The following is a 16,391-nucleotide window of genomic DNA, read 5'->3' on the forward strand; positions in this document are numbered from 1 at the left end:
TGTCCCTTTTATTTCCCTCAACTCTGACCAGTTTCCCAGCCCCGACTGCTGAAAAACATCCCCACAACATAATGCTGCCGCCCATCACCATGTTTCACTGTGGGGATGGTGTTCTTTGGGTGATGTGTTGAGTTCGCAAACTCAAAGTGCAATTTTGTTTGCTGAAAGTAATGGTTTTCTTCTGACCACTCATCCATAAAGCCCATCTCTGTGAAGGGTACGGCTTATTTTCGTCCTATGTACAGATACTCCAGTCTCTGCTGTGGCACTCAGCAGCTCCTCCAGGGTTACCTTAGGTCTCTGTTATGCTTCTCTGATTAATGCCATCCTTGCCGATCCTTGAGTTTTGGTGTGCGGCCGTCTCTTGGCAGGTTTTCTGTTGTGCCATGTTCTTTCCATTAGGTTATGATAGATTTGATGGTGCTCCTAGGGATCATCAAAGATATTGATATATTTCGTTTTTTTATAACCTAACCCTGACTTGTACTTCTCAACAACATTGTCCCTTACTTGTTTGGAGAGTTCCTTAGTTTTCATGTTGCAGTATCTGGGGTCTTTCAAAAAGGTGTGTTTATATATGTATTAACAGATCATGTGACACTTAGATTGCACACAGGTGGACATCATTTCACTAATTATGTGACTTCTGAAGGTAATTGGTTGTGCCAGAGATTTTTATGGGCTCCATAACAAAGGATACATAGGCACATGCCAATTTATCAGTTTTCTTTTTTTTTTTTTTTTTCTGAAAGTCTCCCTCCCTCCCCCCTCTCTCCCCTTGCAGAGGACTGGACTTTAGCCCATTGAAAGCTGGCCCCTAGGTGTCATTACCTCTTCTTTCTCCAACACTCCTGTCCAGTTAATGGTTGGTGTTCTTGAGGAGACTGGTATAATATATAATATTGAATGTCTCATTGGGACATGCAGATGTGTGCCAGAGTCCTGCTCCTTCAAGGACCGGACTCTGCTTTAGGTGTAATTTCAGCATAGGCCTAAGGATTCACTGCCCCAAAGTTCAGAGCCATGGCAGCTGCTTTGTCTTGACCCAGTCTCTATAGACAAACCCCTATGTGGGCTGCATTGGCTGTCGAGCTTCTGTTTATCCCTACAGGGTTAGCGTATAATGCTTGTTGCTACTGGGACTGGTTTCTGGCTCTGAAAGGGGTGGAGTTCCACAGGGGTCATCTGTCCTCGTTTCCTTTTTGCAGAAAATGATCTCTGCTTCTTTGTACTGGGGACGTTGCTCATTACTTATGAGTTGCACCTGCTTTTATTCTGCCTGATTTTTACCATCATCCTTTTAGGCTTCTGGGCCTAGTTTTATAAGAAATTGGCTTTAGCTTCCAACTCTGCATTTTCTGCTGGATTTTCCAAAGTTTGGGGTCAAAAGTGAAGATTCTTTCCTATCTGAGGCCACTTTACCAGGTCAGCAGGCTTGTCATTAGCTTTTTGCAGTCAGGCCTCTGTGCCTTTAGTTTTTGCAAGGCTGTGACTTGGGCTTCAGCCCATGCCTTCACCAAGTTTTACAAAGTGGATATGTCCGCTAATGCCAGTTTTGGTCACAATATGCTGCAGGCACCTTTGTCATCTCCCAGATTTGTTGCTAGGCTCAAATTTTATTTTTTCCTGTTGGGGTTGCCATCGCCTGCTTCTGAACTGCTTGTCGAAGTCCCATGGTTCATAAGTTTTAAAACACTGTGGACCTTAAAGCGGTGTTCCACCCTAAAGTGGAATTTCCGCTCATCGGAACCCTCCCCCCCCCCCCCCTCCGGTGTCACAGTTGGCACCTTTCAGGGGGGAGGGGGGTGCAGATACCTGTCTTCCGGGCATAGTCTATGCCTCTTCCTGTCCCACCGCAATGTCCGAGATAGCGCGGACCATTCCCATTGCGCTGAGCGACTCGCGCATGCGCAGTAGGGAACCTGGAAGTGAAGCCACAACACTTCACTTCTTGATTCCCTCACAGAGAATGGTGGCGGAAGCAGCCGAGAGCCGAGAGATCGGTCTCGGCTGCTGACATCGCGGGACCCTGGGACAGGTGAGTGTCCATTTATTAAAAGTCAGCAGCTGTAGTATTTATAGCTGCTGGCTTTTAATAATTTTTTTTTTCCCAGTGGACTCCCTCTTTTAATTGCTGGGCATTGCCATGGCTACGTGGCAATGCTGAAATGGTGACTCCACGTGTACAAAGGAAGTTATGAAGAGATCGCAACACTGAGTCACCTGCCATGTTTGGAATTTTAATAAGATGATTTTTGAATATTTTATGATGCCCTTAAGGTGTTTTTACACTATTGGAGGCTCTATCTCAATTTCTATCCCCACATGTGGAGTGCGTGTTTATTAATCTGGATGGAGATTGCCGTGTACAAGCCGCTCTTCAATAACGTCTAATAAGGCAATATTTGCCAGACACGAGCGAATGGCAACAGCATCTGGTGAGCTTTATTCTTAAGGTAGTGGAATTGGCACACATCACATTGGTTGAGGATTTTGCTGTCTCAACGAGATTTTTTTCCTATCTTTTCATCGCTTTAAGTTAAATTGTATTACCATATTGATTTGCATATGTTGGAGCATATATTTATTTTTATTTATTTTGGATATGCCATATAGACACTTTTCATTATGTATGGGCATTTGATCATTTCACAATGCTAATATTTAGAAGATATTTGTAGATTAATTTAGTGCGCTACTGTGTAATTATTTCTATTTTTATTTTTTTACATTGACATTTGTTTCACCTCATTTGCATGTTTATTGAATATTAAGTAGCAGCACAAACTGGTGTTTTTCATTAGCGCAGTGCACACACATATGAATATGACATGTTATTTAAAAATAAACTGGAACCTTTAATATCACATTAAAGGATACGTGCACCTTTTTGATAATGCACAGATTAAAAAAAAATATCTTTTTTTTGTTGCCAAAACCTGTAGAGCATCTCACAGATCTGTCAGTGTATCTGCTTGCTCGTATGAGCAAGCAGATACACGTTGACCGGAAGAATCGATGAACTACAACAGTGCTCACAGTGCCATGGTACACACGCTAAGGCGGCTGGACTTGTAGTTCCACTCACAAAACACTGTGCATGAGTCTCCAATCTCCTACAAGTAGCATTTTATAACCTATGTGTAATAAAAAATATAATGTTGTGTCCCTCATCGGACACTGAAAAGGGATTTTACGTGCAGTACAAAAATCTTTTTCTTTTCTTACATCAGGGGACACCGAGCCATAGTAGTTACTATGTGGGTTATATGGGCCACTGATAGGTGATGGACACTGGCACGCCCCTAAGGCAAGACGTTTACTCCCTATATAACCCCTCCCACTACTGGGAGTCCTCAGTTTTTTTTCGCCAGTGTCTAAGGTGTTGGTCACGAGTAAAGATGTGCTGTGCTGAGCTCCATTGGAAGCTTCCCTGCTGGGGATAGCCATGCTGACTGGATCCGTTCTGATGTCCTTTCATGGGCTAAATGGATGGTACCCAGGCCTCATGTCTGACGAAACAAGGTTTTTCTTGCGAACACTTCTCTTTAGAGAGCTGGACCCTGGGAGCCAGTACTTTTTGGTACTAAAGCCATAAAGTTTTTGCTGGCTCAGGTCCAGGATTGTGGGTGCCCTGAGGTTCCCCTGTTCCTGAAGGTTTCCTAAAAGGTCTCGGAGCCCACCGTGAAGGGTGAAGATTTTTATTTATTTTTTTTATCTCGGATAAACCCTGCTGTATTGAGCACTCACCACCTGATGCTGGAAACAGTACAGAAACCTTAATTTCTCCTCTCCTCCAGCCACAACAGATCCTCCGGTAAAAAGGGGGGTCTGGCTCCCCCCCGCCATGTCTGCATGTTCCACAGGACACCGCTCACGCTGGAAAAGTACTTTCCTTTGAAAGGAAAGGGGGGCAGGGCTAGCGGCGTCAGACGCCAGCCACATGTACAGGAAGTTGATTTAAGCAATGTATGTGTTTAGCTGACTTTGTACATGATGAAATGTGAGCGATGTATGTATCAGCAGAAGGCATTAATGCTGTAATTCACTCCTACAGCTCTCCTCACGTTAATCAGACACAGGGAACCTCTTCTCCACATGCTGGAAGCCAGCTATGCAAAAAGCACAAAAGACCATGCGTTCTCCATGTTGTCAGGAAAGATGGAGAGAATAAAGGAAGACAGTTTTTCAGTTGTTCCTTGCCCAGGGAAAATCGATGTGAATTTTTTGAGGTAAGTAGATCTTTTACTTCCCTATAATGTACACTGATGTGACATGATCCTTGCTCATATGCTGTAATCGGCACATTTTCAAATTCAATAAAAATCCACTCTGTAATGGCTATTCATTTTTGGTGGATTAACCTTTAAAAATCTTTGATTTTTATTTGTTGAATGCCAGATGAGCTAATAATGCTCTCTGATGTCCACTTGGTTTACCATTAATCTAAATGTTTTTTAAAGTGCATTTAAACCCCAAAAAATAAAGTGGTAATATTCTATCTTATGCATTCTTGGATGCAGTGGCTACATTTGTTAGGGTAAAAACATTTTTCAAAAAGTATAGAATATACTTTTTGATCTTGTCAAAGAAAACAAACTTCCTCCTTTTTCTAGTTCCATCACTCCACCATATAATTGAGATGAACAAAGGCAGGTATGTTTGAAGTACAGCTTGTTTGACAACCTTGGCTGTCCCATCAATAGAGTGGAAGAAAAAGGTAGTAATGAAAGTACAGAGTGAGTCATTCACAAGAACACAAGGTGAAACTAAAGGGGTAAAAATCAAATTATTGCAGCGACTACATCTAATGCCATGTACACACGGTTGGACTTTCCGATGGAAAATGTGCAATCGGATTGTGTTGTCGGAAATTCCGGTCATGTGTGGGCTCCATCTGCCTTTTTTCATCTGAATTTCTGATACACAAAGTTTGAGATCTGGATCTAAAATTTTCTATAACAAAATCCGATCGTGTGTAGACAATTCCGATGCACAAAGTGCCACGCGTGCTCAGAATAAATTAAAGAGGGCAGTAGCCAATAGCTTTCGTCTCGTATAGTCCCGGGATCGGATTTTCCGGCTGTGTGTATGCCAGACAAGTTTGGGCCAAAAGCCGACGGATTTTGTCTTTGGAATGTCCGACCGTGTGTACAGGGCATTAGAACCAGTAAACTGCAATCTGTTAAAAGGAGTTGTAAAGGCAGTTTTTTATTATTGTAATGCGTTCTATGCATTAAGTGCATCACTGTGTGCATCAGCCCCCCTAATACTTACCTGAGCCCATCTAGATCCAGCAATGATGCAGGAGTGTCTCATCTGCCCAGGACACCCCCTCCTCATTGGCTGAGACAGCAGAGCAGTGCCTTTTGGCTCCCGCTGCTGTCTGTCAGCAAGCAGAGAAAGGGGGTGGGCCAGTCCACGGCTCCATGTCTGAATGCAAACTGTGCTATGACTCAGCTCTGGTGCCCCTATAGCAAGCTGCTTGCTTAGGGGGCACGTAATAGCAATCTGAAAAGAGGGAGGATCTGGGCTGCTCTATGCAAAATAATTGTACAGAGCAGGCAAGTTTAACAGGTTTTTTTTTTTTTTTTTTTAAAGATAAAAATAAGACTTTACAATCTTTTTTTTCATATTTAGACAAGCTTTAAATCACTTATGAACACCTTTTTTAACAAGCTTCTGACACACTGCTGCTTCCAAATGTCTGTACTGTGCAAAACCTTCCCCATTTATAAGTGTGGGTGATGTAATGAGTTCAGAGAGAGGTGTTGCATAATGGGTTATGTTAAATCTCCATTAACAGCTGTAAATAATGTAATTATAAATATTTCAGTTAGAAGGAAATTTATATAAAAAGTACTGTGTTGGTGTTACTGCAATTAGTTTCACTTCAAAGGTTGGCCTTTTGTTTACCCTGATCACACATCACATCTTCTTTGACGCATCTAATCAGGCTGTGCCCAATATACATTTGCTAAGTACAGTGACCAATTAGGGAGAATTATATTAGCCGCAGTGGGGGAGGGAGCATTGTTTTGGCACCAAGCTATGAGTCTGTGTGGGGACACACAGCAGTTACCATGCCCCGACCTGAAGTGAAAAGGTAAACTAACTCCATACTTGTACATTGTATATATGGTTGCTGTGGGTAATTTGTAAATATCATAAGCCAGGGGACCTTTTACTGTACATTGTGTTGTAAATACTGTTTAGTGTGCAATTTGTATATTATGTAACTATCAAATGTGTATTGTGGATGGAACTACCTCTTGTGAGATCTCTGATTTTAGGTGTGTGTGTGTCCATACTACTCCAATGATTGGAGTGTACGCACATAGACATATAAACTAGGCAGCAGAGGGTTTTGCCACAGAACACTTTGGTAAAAGGTATCTGTGCACAATTGCTCTGTCCATCTGGACTGTACCTTTTTAATAATCTTAACGTTTGTGACATTGTTTGTCGTTTTACTACCATTTACTCCCTGTCCTGTTTAATCTCTTTGCAGTGGGCTGACCTTCATTTTCCATTTTGCAATCACGGAAAGCGCTGTGTAATGAGAACAGTACTTAAGATTGGTCCAAACAATGGCAAAAACTTTTATGTCTGTCCTTTTGGCAAAGATAAACAGTGCAATTTCTTTGAATGGGCTAAAGAATCTAACTAACACTGCTTTGTTAGTGACAGTTGCTTGCTTCATACATTATCAGCCATATTTCCTCCAAGGTGCAATTAAAGGAAGACATCCCAAGAAATATAGGTGCTATATTTCACTGCAAACGGTTTTGTCAACCTTGCAATAAAAATCAAACATGTACTTTTTATATTTGACTTCAGTGCATTGCATTTTAATTTTTAATATATAAAAGGTGCTGTGTATTACCTATTAATTGAAAAATAATAAAAAATATTAAACAAGTGAGGGTTGGTAATGTATATTTCATTAAACTAAAGTGGTGTTCACTAGTAGCAATGCTCAGCCTTAATGGAATACTGTCACTCTTACTGTTTAATGACAAAATAATTTCTATATGAATATCACAGCTCTCACAATCTTCAGTAACACGCTCAGTTTACCCTGTGCATTGCTAAAATGTCAAGGCTATTAAATGAAAAGGTGAAGTAAATAACCTTAGACAATCATTATGAACTTTAACAGTTTTAAGGATCATTTTACTATGTTCTGTTTCACCTCAAAAATGTGGGGCTTGGTTTCGCCCGGTATTTAAAAACTGCATGCATTTTCATATGCTCCAGCGATATTGCAATATATTTTTTAAGCCCCTATTCAGTTTATACGAATGGCAAAACGCCAAAAATGCAGCATGTAGGGCTTTCACTTGCTTTACTGTGGAAGGTTAAAGTGGAAAATTTATTTTCCCCAAGTCAAAGAATTGTGTAAGCCCTGAAAAAATGTACTGCATAACCGCACAGAGCAAATAACTAACCTCTTATTCAGTCAGACAGCTGTACTACTGAAATAGGACACAGAATGATTCTCCTAAACAAGTGGTGATTATGAGGACATGGGCTGCAAAACTGTCAAGCTATTTGTGTTAATTTGGCAAACAAATGCAATCTGTGGCTATGGACCTTAAAGTATTTACATATTCTCAACAAATCGTAAACTAGCTGTAAAACAAGCCTGTCCAGTAGCTACAGGCACTGTGGAGCAAGTAATCCTAAATGCTTGTATTAGAAACACTGGGGCCTTTTTAAGTTATTTTCTCAGCACCTCTTATTTTATTTTTAAATTCGCTAGTCTCCATTAAAAAATGACTGAGTTTTCTTTTGGATGTGCTTCTGTATGGAAACATAAGCAATGACGCATGTTTGTGACTTGCATCATAAAGGGCTGCAGAGTAATTGATCTACAAAATGTGTATACTCCTTTTGTATCATCGATGACCTCTGCCATGCAACAGATTTCCACTAAGTGTATCTAGATACTTCTCTATGGATGCTACAAAAGTGAGAGAGAATGAATCTGTGAAGATGACTAGTTCATAGTCTATAAAACAAATGTTAATGCACCAACTACCATACAATATTTCCATTTTATTAGGGAACCTGTAATAGAAAAGAGACAATTTAAAAAGGTACACATGTAACGTTCAGTAGCTTTTACATTCGCATGTCATATGAACATTTTCTGTGGCAAATTCCTGCCACATGCTCCAGCTTCTATAGACAATCCACTACCTCCTCCAGTGGCTGTGAAAGGCCAGGTTTGAAAACGGTGTAATGAAATTGAGAGAATCCTGGAGCTTTAGCACAAGCAGCACCTATAAACAAAAGGAAAGTGTTATACTGATGATTTTTCATTTTACTTTGTGTGTGTATAATATATATATATATATATATATATATATATATATATATATATATATATATTACACATACACACACACACACACAATACACCCGCACATCCAGTTGGCTACTATATACTTTTACTTTATACTTGTCATACTTTTGGCTCTGTAAGCCACCAGAATAAAATATTAGGACAAATGAATATTAAAGTGCAGACTTTCAGCTTTAATTCAAGGGGTTGAACATAAATATCAAGTACAAATTTTAAGAACTGCAACCATTTTTTTTATACAGCGAATACTCTTCCAGAACTGTTCTGCTTTTTTTTTTTTTTTGTGTGGCAAAGTCTAATCTGGCTTTTCTATTCAGGTTTATGAATGGTTTGCCTCTTGTGGTGAACCCTCTGTATTTGCTTTTGTGAAGTCTTCTCTTACTTGTAGACTTTGACAATGATATGCCCACCTCCTGGAGTGTCCTTCACTTGTCTGGATGTTGTGAATGGGTTTTTCTTTACCATAGAGAGGATCCTATGATCATCCACCCCTATTGTCTTCCGTGGACATCCAGGCCTTTTTATGTTGCAGAGCTCACCAGTGTGTTCTTCTTTCATCAGAATGTACCAAACTGTTGATTTGGCCACTCCCAATGTTGCTGCTATCTATCCTGTGGATTGGTTTTATTTTTTGAATCCTTACAATGGGCTGTTTTCACTTGCATGGACAGCTCCTTTGAACATATGATGTAAGCTCAGTGCAATAGTTTTCAAATTTTCCAATTACTTTTGGTCCCTTGAAAAAGGGGATGGCTAATCTTAAGGGTTGTAATTCCTAAACCCTTCCTCTGATTTGGATGTACATACCCTCAAATTAAATCTGACAGTGTGCACTTTCAGCCCATATATAACTATAGCTTGAATATAGATTGGTAAATACATGAAAAACAAATTGTGCCTCTGTCCAAATATATTTGGACCTAACTATGTGTATGTATACACACAGTGCTGGCCATCTCTCCAATGCTATGCAGCTTTCTGGCTTTCCTTCTAACTATAAAAGGAAAATGTCAGGGTGATGGTAGCAATATTAGTAATGATTTTCATCAAGCATTATCCAATTTATTCAGGTACCTTGCTTTAGAAAAGCTGCTAATGTAAAACTCTTGCTAAATCCATTGTTTTTTGTGCCTCCGTGCAGAGAGCTGTATTTTTGTTCTACAGAGAGAAACCGTTCCTGGCACTAGTGTGAATTGGCCCAAAAAGGTTCAACAAAGCTTGTCAAAATGTTTGCTGTACACACTGTTTGTAGACAAGCTGAATAGGCCAATGTAGACAAGGCCTTATTTATTACAGGTACTTGGAGTTTATAGTGCCATCAATTTACCCAGCGCTTTCCATACGCAATTACCGGCCATTTTATTAGGTAAACCTTGCTAGTACCAGGTTGGAACCTCACCCAGTTTTATTTTTGCCTTCAGAACTGCCTTAATTCTTGGCATAGATTTAACAAGGTGTTGGAAACATTACTCAGTGCTTGGTCCATATTGGCATGATAGAATCACGAAGTTGCTGCAGATTTGTCGGCTGCACATCCACGATGTGACTCTCCCATTCCACCACATACCAAAGATGGTGCTCTATTAGTTTGCGGTCTGGTGACTGTGGAAGCCATTGGAGCACAGTGAACTTTAGTAAATAAACCCCATTGTCATGTTCAAGAAACCAGTTTGAGATGATTTGAGCTGTTTGACATGGCTACTTCAAGCAAAAAGAAATCCACCAACAGAAGATGGGTACACTGTAGTCATAAAGGGATGGACATAGTCAGCAACAATACTGAGGTAGGCCATGGCATTTAAACGATGCTCAAAAGGTAAGATACTAAGGGGCCCAACGTGTGCCAAGAAAATATACACCACCAGCCAACCGGCAACGTTTTTTCAATCTTTTGTTTAATTTTGGTGAGCCTGTGCGAACTGTAGCTTCAGTTTCCTGTTCTTAGCTGACAGGTATTTTCTGCTGCTGTAGATCCACAATTTCTGAAATACTCAGACCAGCCCATCTGGCAACAACAACCATGCCATGTTCAAAGTCACTCAAATCCTCTTTCTTCCCCATTCTGATGCAGTTTGAATTTCAGCCTAAATGCATTGAGTTGCTGCCATGCGATTAGCAATTTGTGCTGCCAAGCAATTGACCAGGTGTACCTAATAAAGTGGTTGGCGAGTGTTCTATATTATACATTCACATCAGTCTCTGCCCTCAAGGAGCTTACATGCTAATGCCCCTAACTCACATTCATACATACTAGGGCCAATTTAGACAGGAGCCACTTCACGCACTTCAAAGTGTGGGAGGTAACCCATGCAGGCACAGTGAGAACATGCAAACTCCAGACGGGTGGTGTCGTGTTTGGGTTTCAAGCCAAAGACCCCAGTGCTGCTAGGCAGAAGTTCTCGTCACTTAGCCCTGTGCCAGCCTTAGGCTAGATTCACAGCTGTAGTATTTGTAAATCACACACACTCCTGCATGCAGGCACACTAAAAATGTGCTGCTTTTAGGAAGTTGCGCTGAATGTGGTTTCTGTGCAGCAGTGTTTTTAAAAAATAAATAAAGGTTTAGGAACTTTTTCCTGCAGGAAACAGGTGCAGCAGCCCATTCAAATGCAAAGGCTCTGCTGTGCCCACATGAATGCGGGACACAGAACCGCTCAGATGTGAACCTAGGCTCAATGTATTTATTTATTTTTTCCCATAGGAACACTGGGAAAATAAAGGCTGCATATGGTGCCTTCTATACAGCAAACCTGTAACTATATTTTTAGCTGTGTTGTAAAATATTTTGATGCCGTCTTTTGACAGTAAATCTTTTCATTTCAACCTTTCTTTAAAGGAAAGAAATGAATATATAGCACATTTCATGCTAGTGGTAACATTTTGTTTACCAGAATGTTTCTTCTATTGGAACGCAAATGCCCTCTTGACCTCCACAACACCCATACTGTGTATAGCATATTTAACTGTAAAATGCAACTCAAACTATTCATGTAATTTGAAAAGAAAAAAAAAAAAATCCCGCAACTTAATGATTAAAGAGTAATGAGCTTCTCCAAGTCTAATCTCACATACACAAATCTGTGGGAAGTAAAAGATCAAAGTATGAAATAAGCAGTCTAAGCTAATAAGTCTTATTGATCGGTAAATTGTACTCACTGCTGAACTAAACCATACTAATGAGACATCCTGCACAATGACTGATCTCTGATTGCTTTGAAGTTTGAGGCCCATCTATATATTTATGCAAAACAAAGCTAGAGTCAAACGCCATGTTCCATAATTATGCATCGTTACAGTGAGCGATTTGTAATAGGGATTTCTGCAGATTTGCTAAAGGAACTTGTTAAACATAACTCTTCGGAAAGGATCTTGCAACAAACTTAAATGTCTCCTCTTATATGGAAAAATATATAATTAGACAATACTCAAATGGTTGCAATACAAGGAACAGTAATGACATGAGATGTTTTGTTTGGGACAACAGGTCTCAAAGGGTTTTACAGTTTAGCTTAGTACTTATATTATCCAAAAGATTATTGGAGAAACCCTAGACGGGTGAGGCAGTGTAAGCATTGATTTCTGCACACAATATTGAAGCCAGAGAATCAGTGTTATAGCCAGGAAACTCCCATTTTCAGAACTTCAGTGGTGGTGGAGTCTTTAAAGTGCAAGTTCAACTTTACAGAAAAAAAATGTAAAAAGTGAAGTGACACTGGACACCCTTCTCACCCATCTGGTCTCTTGTACTTACGTTCCAGGGTGATGGTGCTAACCAATCAAAAATGATCTAGTCTGCTGATGGAGAGGTGGGAAAAGAGCAGAAATTTGAAATGCCCAGACTGCTGGAGTGGTGCTGAAAGCTTGGAAAGTACAGTGGGGAGGGTGTTTCTTCACCTTTACATTTTTATCTGTAAAGGTGAACTAACCTTTTAAGTTTTCCTAGAGTGATGGCTTTCCAAACAGTGGAGTCCAACAGGGATAAAAGAATATTCTGTTAGTCCAGTGGGCTGAATAACAAATAAAAGATCTCTCCATCCAAACAAGGTGGATGGAAGAATTTCCCATTCTGGGACATGCTGTACACAGATCAGCACTTGTAGGCACCGATCAAAAAAAAATTACCAACATGTGCCTTCATCAGAAGTTACAAAGGTAAGTCGGTTGTTGTTGGGCATGTAATGTGCCACATCCAATGTTACAAAAATTGAAACAAAATCCCCTGCTAGAGGACTTTTAAGACACAGAAATTTTTTATAAAAGTTATCCAATATGAAAAGTACAAAACATATATAAGAGCATATAACCATATAAAAAAAACAGTTACAGTGTTGTCTTGTTGTTCGTGGCCCCTCCACAATATACTATAATACTGGGCCAGACACCTCCCTGTCATTGAGTTATGCCTTTGTGTTGAACTCTTCGGCTCAAGCATTTTTGAAGAGACTTCTGTGCACTTCTATAGTTTTTAATCTACAGCCTTTGTCATTCCACTGTATAATACTAACTTTCTTACTAAAAACGACACCCCTGCAGGAAAACTACATACTCCAAAACGCGTTGGGTGCAAGAAACACTTGTTTACTGTTATTTTCCTTTTTGGATGACAACACTAAACTTTTTTTTTATATGCTTATTATATATGTTTTGTACTTTCATATTTCAATAAATATTTTTCATATTAGATAACTTTTATAATAATTTTCTGTGCCTTAAAAGTCCGCTACCAGGGGATTTTGTTTCAATCTTCATCCGAACTTGCTCAAATTTTACTTCTGGGGAGCAGGGTATGGCTGATCAAAATTAGGCCAGCTAAATGCAAATACAAGCAAAATGTATGACCAGGTTTAGACCCATTTGTTTCACAGTAAACAGCCATAAAGAGACAATCAGAATCAGACAAAGTAAAAATACAGTTGAGAGTTGATCTGTTAGTTAGGCAAATCTTCAATTATCTATTAAACTGTTAAAAAAAAAAAAAACAGGTCTGTAAAAACACTTACTAAAAATGTCAAATATGAACAGTCAGAATAGGAGACTTTAACTTGTTTTTATGTAAATACTAATAAACTTACCATAACTCCCTGTGTTGTTGGCACATACTATAGCTCCAAAAAACACTGGGATGTGTTTCTGGATTCTAGCAATAGCTTTCTGACAGGCAGCGGTGGGGTCAGCTCCCATTCTCATGTTCTCCACAGCTTGGTAACTTCAATAAAAAAGAAAAAAAATAAGGTTTTTTTTTTAAATTACAGAAATGGTATAATACACTGAAAATCAGAATGAATGGCATCCATTGTGATTTCTGATTTTTTTTTTTTTTACTTTTAACTGAAAACAAACAACAGTTGATATTCCCAAAGGCTGGCAAGCCCCACCTTGTAAATATCTGCTCTTCAGCAGGTTAGGAACGAGCCATTAGAGGGGAACCCATAAATATGGATCACCATTCTCCTAAGATCAGTGTACTGGCCTTTTTGCAATGCCACTATTCTTCAACTTATGCCCAAAAGAAGATGCAGGTTTATGTGCCACTGTCTGCAATGAAGGTAGGTAGGTTTGATGCTACTACACTCTGCCCTGTGATCTGGTACATGCAATTACATTTTAAAATGTGATTTATTATAAGGTAGTTTAGGACAATAGAAAAACACCTGGGAGTCACATCATTCCTAGAGGTATTCACATTATGAAAAAATAGGATTTTTGACTTGCCGTAAAAGCTGTTTCTCTGACACAGTGTTTCCTTATTCAGAATATGGTTATATTGCCCCCCCTACAGGAGTAGGACACTAGGCAGAAAAGAGACTTGTCTACATCCATGGGCAGTCCTAGGTGATATACATTCCCCTCTTTGCTATAGGCCTTCAGTTTTGTCGCAAGCAGTGTCAGAAGCATTAAAAACTTCAAAGAGGGGTGGGTGCTGTATCTGTAAGTGAACTCAGAGAAACAGATTTTATGGCAAGTCAAAAATCCATCTTTCTTATTCGATCATTGACGGACACAGCGCTTCCCTATTCAGAACCATAGGGATGTCCCAAAGCAGTGCCAAACATGAGGTGGTGGGACAAGGAAAAATCCCAAGGCTAACACAAGGGCCAACCAAGTAACAGGAGCTCAACCTGAACAATACCCCTTCAAGAGGTAATAAACCCTCAAACAGCAGCCTGCAACACCTTGCGGCCAAAAGAAGCATCCTCAGATACCAGCACAGCCACGTTGTAGAATTTTGTGACAGTGTGCACCAATGACCAAATGGCCACCTTGCAAACCAGCGCAGCTGACGCCTGATGATGGAAGGCCCCAGAAGCAGTAAGCAGCCAAGTAGAATGCACCGTAACAGGGAAAGGAGGAACTCAACCCCAATAGAATAGACCAGAGCCATTGTCTGTCTGAGCCATCTAGAAAGGTCGCAGAAAAAGCAGACAGCCCCTTTTTGTGCCTGTCCGTGATCACAAACAGCGAGTCTGATCTCAGAAAAGGCCCTGTGACTGCCAAACACACCCGAATTGCCTGAAAACATCCAGGGCATGCAAGGTAAATCCCTTAGGACGCTTTGACCTGGGACAGGGAATGCAATACAACGTCCTTAATCAAAATGAATCAGGAGGGAACCATGGACAAGGGGCCAAGAACCACTTCATCTTTGTGGATCACCAGGTAAGAAGTATGACATGGTAATGCCTACAGTTCTGACACTGCGAGCAGAGGTGATAGCAACCAAAAAGGCCACCTTCTGGGACAGAGCAAGCAGAACCTCCTGAATATTTTCAAAGGGAGGCTCCTGTAGAACCAAACACACCAAGTGTAGATCCCACAGTAGTAGAAGTGACTGCACCGGTGGAGGCACCCCTTGATTAAGAGTACGCACCAGGAAATGTGAGACCACGGGACGGCGAAGAAAACTGCCACGGCCGACACCTGACCCTTGATACTCAAGGCCATGTTCTGCTCAACCCCCTGTGAAGGAAGGTCAAAATCCGAGCCACCAAGAAAGAACAAGGGTAAATGGCAAGTGCCTCACACCAGGATATGTATGCTAGCATTGTCTGGTGGTAAATCTTCCCAGCCTTCAGCAGCGTTGTAACTTCAGCACCCGGCTCATAACAGCCAGGCCTTCAAAAACCAGCGACTGAAGCAGGATGGAAGATTGGCCCTTGGGACAGTTGAACCTCCCTGAGAGGCAGTTGCCAAGGGATGTCAGCCACCAAGCGTACCAAGACCAAAAAGACCACCCGGGCCCACTAGGAATCCCTTCAGCCTTGATCCTGCACAAAAGCAGTGACAGAATCTTGAGAGAAGGAGAGGCTTAGATCTGACTATACCGACCCCACGGAGCCACAGAACCTCAGTACGGTTCCGTTAAGCTGGGACGCCAACAGGTCTACCTCGGGGAGTGCCCCATCGGAGACATATCCGATGAAACAAGTCCTGGTAAAGGGACCACCCTGTGGACCAACACTAGCCGACTGAGGCAACCATCTGCCATTTTTCCACTCCTAGAGAGTAGAGAGGGCCAGAACAAGATGTTCTGCCCACCGGAGGATGCTGGCTACTGTCAGGGCTGCCAACACACCCTTCGTTCCACCCTGGTAATTGACAGACCACAGCCGTGACATTGTCCGACTGGATCCGTACTCTGAGCCCCTAAAGTCGACCTCCATGATCCATACATAGTCTGATCGGTCAAAGTCCCAGGTTAGCGATCGGCAGCGTGGATTCTTCCAGCATCCAATGACCCTGGACAGAACCCAGTACCAGGACACCACCCCACCCGGACAGACTGGCATTGGTGGTGACCACTGTCCAATGCAAGGGGAAAAAGGATGCCCTGCCGAAATCCTGGAGAGCGAAGCCACCAGACCAGTGACCCCTTCTTCTCTGGCTCAGCCGAATCCGATACCCCAGAGACTTCGGGCACTTTACACCAGGATCTCACTTGAAAGGAGCTTGTATGGAACTGTGCAAATGGAAGCGCCTCAGAGGTAGATACCATCGGGCCCAACACCCACCTGGAGGACCGC

At 41.3% G+C, this 16,391-nt stretch overlaps 2 protein-coding genes across 2 annotated transcripts in view; one reads left to right on the forward strand and one right to left on the reverse strand.

Moving 5' to 3' along the window:
• Window positions 1–6,922, forward strand: part of NEIL3 (nei like DNA glycosylase 3) — a gene marked incomplete in the record, with an annotated part of 79,265 nt that extends 72,343 nt beyond the window's left edge. Inside the window, 2 exon segments of the mRNA XM_077477250.1 lie at window positions 4,058–4,232; window positions 6,512–6,922. Of these exon segments, the coding sequence (XP_077333376.1) occupies window positions 4,058–4,232; window positions 6,512–6,670 (334 nt within the window).
• Window positions 6,923–8,041: 1,119 nt separating this feature from the next.
• AGA (aspartylglucosaminidase) overlaps window positions 8,042–16,391 on the reverse strand; it is a 45,991-nt gene continuing 37,641 nt past the window's right edge. The window contains exons 8-9 of the mRNA XM_077477251.1: window positions 13,443–13,576; window positions 8,042–8,288 (exon numbers count right to left, since the gene is read on the reverse strand). Coding sequence (XP_077333377.1) covers window positions 8,188–8,288; window positions 13,443–13,576 — 235 coding nt within the window. The 3' untranslated portion in view covers window positions 8,042–8,187. The remainder of the gene's footprint in view (window positions 8,289–13,442; window positions 13,577–16,391) is intronic.

This window comes from Lithobates pipiens, unplaced genomic scaffold (assembly GCF_037356315.1).
Source record: "Lithobates pipiens isolate NorthernLeopardFrog02 unplaced genomic scaffold, aLitPip1_a1.2 Scaffold_13, whole genome shotgun sequence".
Taxonomy (NCBI): domain Eukaryota; kingdom Metazoa; phylum Chordata; class Amphibia; order Anura; family Ranidae; genus Lithobates; species Lithobates pipiens.